At 32.5% G+C, this 6,518-nt stretch overlaps 1 protein-coding gene across 1 annotated transcript; it reads left to right on the top strand.

Annotated features, from left to right (window-relative positions):
* The first annotated feature begins 1,762 nt into the window (after positions 1–1,762).
* Positions 1,763–4,305, top strand: LOC102609236 (60S ribosomal protein L10a-3). Its single transcript, XM_006487876.4, has 6 exons — positions 1,763–1,873; positions 2,011–2,055; positions 2,460–2,682; positions 2,887–3,052; positions 3,330–3,535; positions 4,042–4,305. The coding sequence occupies exons 2-6, from the start codon at positions 2,051–2,053 to the stop codon at positions 4,093–4,095; spliced, it is 654 nt and encodes a 217-aa protein (XP_006487939.1). The 5' UTR covers positions 1,763–1,873; positions 2,011–2,050; the 3' UTR covers positions 4,096–4,305.
* The last annotated feature ends 2,213 nt before the right edge of the window (positions 4,306–6,518 follow it).

Genomic DNA, 6,518 nt, shown 5'->3' with positions numbered 1-6,518 from the left:
TTTGTAGTAGAGTTTGTTACTTGCAATGTAACGTGGAGAAAAAAAAAAAAATCGATCGAGGTAGCAATTTACAACTAACTTATGCCATTTGCTATGCTATCATTATTATTTTCTTTTAAATATTACAATATGATTTTATTGTAATATTATCATTAGAAATTTGGTGAGACTTTATGATTCTCAAGGTTATGCCAACAAACACTACACGTCTACTTCCAGGACCATATCCATAAACTCAAACTCTCGACCTTACGGATGAGGTGAGGAGACATGTCAACTGTTAGGTCCAACATTAAATTGCATGTTTTATTATATGTATTTCTATAAATACATATAATAAAACTCTCTATGGTGATATTTGATATCAATAAAAATTTAATCCCAATTTGAGTCGGTCATAAATAAGAATAAATTTCACATTATAATAAGTTAAAAATTTTCATGATCTTGTCTTAGCGAATTTCCTCTATAAATTAATAGTTATTGGTATATTACGAAAAATATATGTTTCGCTATATTAAAAGTTTAAAGTGGAATGAAATATTTTTCTTTTAAATTATTTTTAGAAAATAATTTATTTTTACACTTTCAAGAAAATTTTGTATAATTCTATTACTACATAAACATATGTACTCGTTTCTTGAAATTATGTCTATCTCTTTTATCATTGTTCTTATATTAGATTGGAGATGCTCAATCAATTAATTAATTATCAATGTAGCATATACTTTACCTTTATCTTATTAATTTGTTCGGAATGTTTATTATTTGTTTAACATTTATGATTTGTAAGGGCATAAATGTAAAAATACTAATTTTTAGATTTTTAAGTTAAAAAAACTTAATATTTGCTTTTCGTAATTCAAAAAAAATTATATCATTTAGATCTAGACATTTAGTTCTATTCAAAATTCAGACTAATTTAAATTTATTTAGATTTTAGACAAAAAGACAAACGCCACCTAAGTCAAAACAAGAATTTTCACAATTATACCTCTATTAAGTGATAAGCTACTCATATAAATAAATTACTTTGGTCCCAACATTATGACTGTAAAGAGATTTTATTATAGTAAATGGAAGATAATACTTTGATTGATATTATACTAACATAATTGAAATGAGTAACAATACAACTACCAACACTTTTATACAAATAATATTCTACAAACTGAAGTAGCAATTGGGATATTATAATTGGTTGAATAAAAGGTATGATATGGCTCACAAATTTATTTTTATTATTTATACTTTCAATTACATATCCATTCATGCCACATGGTTTGTACAATTTTTTGTAACTTTATAATTATTCAATTGAGATACATTCTTTGTATAAAATTGACGTAACTTATATTTATATGTCATGCATTAATAAGATTATAAAGTTAATGTTTTTTATAGAAAATTATAAGAATTTAGAGTTATGAAAATAGAAATTATATGATAAGAAGAAACAAATTTGTGATAAATTTAATATTTTAGGATTTATATGTAATTTAAGAAGATTATTTAAAAATAAAACTTTATGGTTGGTGATTAATTTTACTAAATGAATTTATATTTCATCGATTAAACCATAAACCAGAAGTATTTTAAGAAATAACATTCAAGGGGTGTTATAAAAACTTTCGAGGAGCGTTAAAAGCGAGTTTTTTTTTCCCCGATTAAAATCAATCTCACTCTGTTACGTGGCATGATCTGGTCATTTTTAAACCCAATCATCAAGTCCTCTGGACACCAAAGGAACGTGGGCTTGGCTGAGCCCAACAAAAATCCAGTTACGAACTTAGGGTTTATCACTTTCCCTAGTCTGTTATATATTACGAGCGTTCGCCGCTCCCAAGTCTCTAGGGTTTCTTTTTCGTCTTCGGTTCGTTTTCTATCCTCCTTTCCCGTTTCATCTTTGATCATTCTGTGCTACTAGGCGTAATTTCTTAACAACTTAGTTCTAGTTTATATAATTTCACTTGATTTATTTATTTATCATTTTGTTTTTAATTTTTACAGAAGAAAAAAAAATCTGTAAAGGACTCCAAGCGCTTCAATCATGAGGTATGTTAAATCTAAAATCTTAGTTTCGTTTGTATTATGGGTCGTTTCTCTATTTTTTAATTTCGTTATTTTTTCGATTTTTGTTATAAAAGGAGTTATTATTATTTTTGGTGACAGATTTAAGTTGTTCAAATTGATTTCACGCGTGTCAAGTCTAAAGTTGAACCCTAGGAATAATGAGTTTTTAGAAACTGAATGATGGATACTGATATGTGGAATTTGCGTCGACTTTCAATTGAATATTGATTAGTTTATTTTGTAGCTATATTCTTGAATTTATTGTTGTCTGTATGCGACGTCGCTTAGATTAAATGAGTTGGTTTTATCTGTTTGGTGTGGTGCCCTTTTTTTGGCTAATTATTTTTCTGTGCTCTGTTTCTTGAATGTGTAATGTTGTACTGCAGCAAGCTTCAGAGTGATGCACTGAGAGAGGCCATCTCTAGTATTGTGCAATACTCTAAGGAGACAAATAAGAGGAACTTCACCGAGACTATTGAGCTTCAGATTGGTCTCAAGAACTATGATCCACAAAAGGACAAGCGTTTCAGTGGCTCTGTTAAGTTGCCTCACATTCCCCGCCCCAAGATGAAGGTCTGCATGCTTGGTGATGCTCAACATGTTGAAGAGGTAATTGTTTTACTATCTCTAAACATGTATAGAAGCTCTGTGCTCTTTTGAAACTGTACTTTTTTAAAATGTTCATATTGCAGTGGTTCTGCTTCTTTCTTTTTCTCTATTGTTTTTAGAACTTTAAATGACTTTTTTTGGGGTGGGAGGTGGGGTAAAGCACTTCATTAAGCACTCATGTTAGATCCTTAATTTGTCTTATAGGCCGAGAAGATTGGTTTGGACTACATGGATGTTGAAGGATTGAAAAAATTGAACAAGAACAAGAAATTGGTGAAGAAACTTGCCAAGAAATATCATGCTTTCTTGGCATCAGAGTCTGTCATCAAGCAGATTCCTCGTTTGTTGGGTCCTGGTCTCAACAAGGCAGGCAAGTATACTACGCAGATGTTTGAATCATTTGCATTTTTTGAAAAGTATTTGACAGAGATTGTATAATGTTCACTCGAGGATTTATTTACTAAGATCGACGATCTATGTTCTGTTTTTTTTGCAATAAATGATAGTTTTGATTTACTGGTTTTGGTAGTTTTCATGAGCTTCTGCCTCATGGACAGTCAGTGTTGCTTGATTGGTATTCTGTTAGTATTGTACTTTTGTTATGTATGGTTTGCACCTTTATTGACCTGGCTTATTTCTCAATTCAGGAAAGTTCCCTACCCTTGTTACTCACCAAGAATCCCTGGAGTCCAAAGTCAACGAGACTAAGGCAACAGTGAAGTTCCAATTGAAGAAGGTGCTTTGCATGGGAGTTGCTGTCGGAAACCTTTCAATGGAGGAGAAGCAGATCTTCCAGAATGTTCAAATGAGTGTTAACTTCCTTGTCTCATTGTTGAAGAAAAACTGGCAGAATGTAAGTTTCTATCTCTAACCTTATTTTTACCTACTGGTTCTGTGGTCAATTTTGGTGTTGTAGTTGGTAATGTTTTATACAAACTCACTGTTTTTTGCTTCACTACTTGTACTTTTGAGTTCAATATGAGGTTGTTGAACCTCAACTTCTTCTGTATAACTATCTCCATAAGATTCTGCTGCACATTATTCTTGTAACCCTGCCATCTCTTGTATTTCTTCTAAGTTGGTTTAGATGTTTAATGTTTTCCTCTGGGAAGTAAATTTAGAAAACACTAAATCGACTTGACCATTTAAATATACACTGTTTTTTTGTTCGAATAATGAAAAGTAAACTGTTTTTCTTGCTATAATTAAGAATATATCCCCCCCTTCCCCCCCTTTTTTATCTGCGGGTAGTTTTCTATTTCCTTGATCTTTCTTGTATGGTCTGTTTTGGTATTTGCTTCTCTTGGCATTTATGCATTTGATGTCTAATCCTTCTTTTTTTTTTTTTGGTCCTACCAGGTCAGGTGCCTCTATCTGAAGAGTACCATGGGTCCTTCAAACCGCATCTTTTAAGAAATTCTGCTTTATGTTGGAGTTTTGTAGGGAAAACCTAGTGTGATCTTATTATACCCAAAATGTCTTTCTTTGAATGGTCACAACCTGCAATTTTCTTTTTCTTTTTCTTTTCAGAATTTAATGCACTAGTAATCTTATAATATGGTAGACTTGTACGAATTTTTTTGTTGGAGAGATGTTGAATTGAATCATGATTGCTTTCTGTTAGATCGTTGGTTATTCATTCTCAATGTGAGGTCTGAATTTCTGGGGTTGCATTAATTCCCAGGCTTTTTGGCTGCAAGACCTTTTCTGTTTTTGGAGATGTGAACACACCTTCAGGATTTATCCTGCCTACAGAAGTGCTTGTCCTCTAAATACGCATTCATACTTTTATTCACCACCCATGTAAGATGCCACGGCAGATTGAACAGAAATCAAATCAATTCCCACTTGATATCCATCAATAACGGTAAACTCAGTACCCAGGCGATTGTTTGAAGCTTTGACGACCCCCAAGTATGCACTCGCATCAGCTCAAGTCAGGTCCTTAGGAGGTTAAATGACAAAAGGCAAGGGCTGAGTGTATATGATACATGCCAAATACTAAATGTGGAAAATGAAATCGAATTTTGGGGAATGTCTATTGAATTTGATTAGAACCATGGTGAAAAAAAATTATCAATTGAGTCTTTGAAGAGATATAAACCGGCACTGCAGTAGCCATTACTGACAAGGGACTCGGCCAGGGGATCCAGTGGCGGTTTTGATTCCTTGAAACCGTTGTTGGATGAAGTGAGTTACATCTTTAGTCAATCACAAAAAGGGGGGGAAGACAGTGAAAAATGGCACAAGCATAGTGATCTTAGAGCTGATGCCATTGAGCCCCAGCGGAGCCGAAGGATCAAATTCATTGATCCTACATTGATTGAATAGTGATTATGCAAAATGGACACACATCTGTGTATTTGCTTTTTGCATTGAGTGTTGGTCGTGAAAATACGGGAAGATGGATTGAAGTTGGATAGGGTTTAGAAGACGAGTCAAATATTTTATGCTTCATATGACCTGGTTTAATGGGTAATAATAAATTTATATTTCAGTCGTGTTGCATGAACAAGAGTGTCCTCTGCAGTGAACTTTTATGAAGTCTAAGCAGTTCATAATTTAGAACATTGCTCAACATTAAAATAAAACTCATGTTTCATTGTTAATAAATAAAAATAATAATAATAAATTGCACTGTAAAGCATTAAAAATGAAACTGGTACAGGATGGAAAATGCAAAACAGGTCCGCGACTGAAAAGGTTTTGCTTAATTGATATCCCAGCCAAGCGATTTGCTTAACCGATACCAAGCCAAGCCATTAGCGGATAAAGAGTGAATGGCTTCAGCCTTTGTCCGCTCTTTTCTCGTTCTTCTTCTCCTCCATGAGCCGAAAAAGAGTGAGATGAGATTAGGCTTTTCCCTTCCCATTCCTCATTCTCTTCTGGTAAATCGCTAATCCGATGTTGCTGCTTCTTGGTGCAAGAAGTTTATGTGATTTCTTGAAAGCCAAGCAAGAAAGGCTTCATATTTTTAAACATGATGGATTGAAAGTCTGAAGAAATAGGTTAAGGTTTCTAGGAGGCACCTAGTAGATTGAATGAATGGGCTACGGGGGACTACGGCAAAGATAAAAGTCTTATTTATACAAGTTTTTGACACCTCTTTGGACAATTGTCAGCTTCTAATTGGTGTGACATATATTGTTTTTTATTCGTCCACGTATTTGTCTTTTTTTTTAAATGAAAAATATTTTCATCTATATTCTGATAACTATCATTTTCATACTGGAGTTGACACGTCAACACAAAATAACTATTCGACCACGTATTTACTAATTTTTCTTATATGGAAAATATTTTCATTTATCTTTAAATAATTGTCATCTTTGAATAAGAGCTGACGTGTTAATACAATACGATTTTTTGTCCACATATTCACCAATTCATATAAATGGAATGAGCATTGAGATTCTAATAAAATACAATTATTTGTCCAAATGTCATATATTTATTCTTGATATCTATATAAGGTGTACAAAAACCCCTTATTTTTGTATGAGGGGTGATACTTGGGTTAATAAATCGGATAAGTCATTCTACCTAATAGATTAATCTTTTGGGTTGGATACCTAAAAATTCTAAGCCAAACCCTCCCAGCAAGCAACACACGTGTATACTAATTTATCTTAAATGTCCTAGACAATTGGAATTTCTAATTGAGATTAAACCATTAACACAACACAATTATTTGTCAATTTTGATCACGGTTCGCATATTTGTTTTAAATATCTAAGGCATATGAGAATGAAAAAACACTTCATTTTATGGAAATTTTCAATTCATGTGAGTATATTAGTAACAATTTTTTTTGTATATAAGTGTTGGAATCTCTA

This window comes from Citrus sinensis, chromosome 8 (assembly GCF_022201045.2).
Source record: "Citrus sinensis cultivar Valencia sweet orange chromosome 8, DVS_A1.0, whole genome shotgun sequence".
NCBI classification, from domain to species: Eukaryota; Viridiplantae; Streptophyta; class Magnoliopsida; order Sapindales; family Rutaceae; genus Citrus; species Citrus sinensis.
The sequence above is the reverse complement of the archived record's forward strand: the minus strand, read 5'-3'. Positions and strand labels throughout refer to the sequence as shown.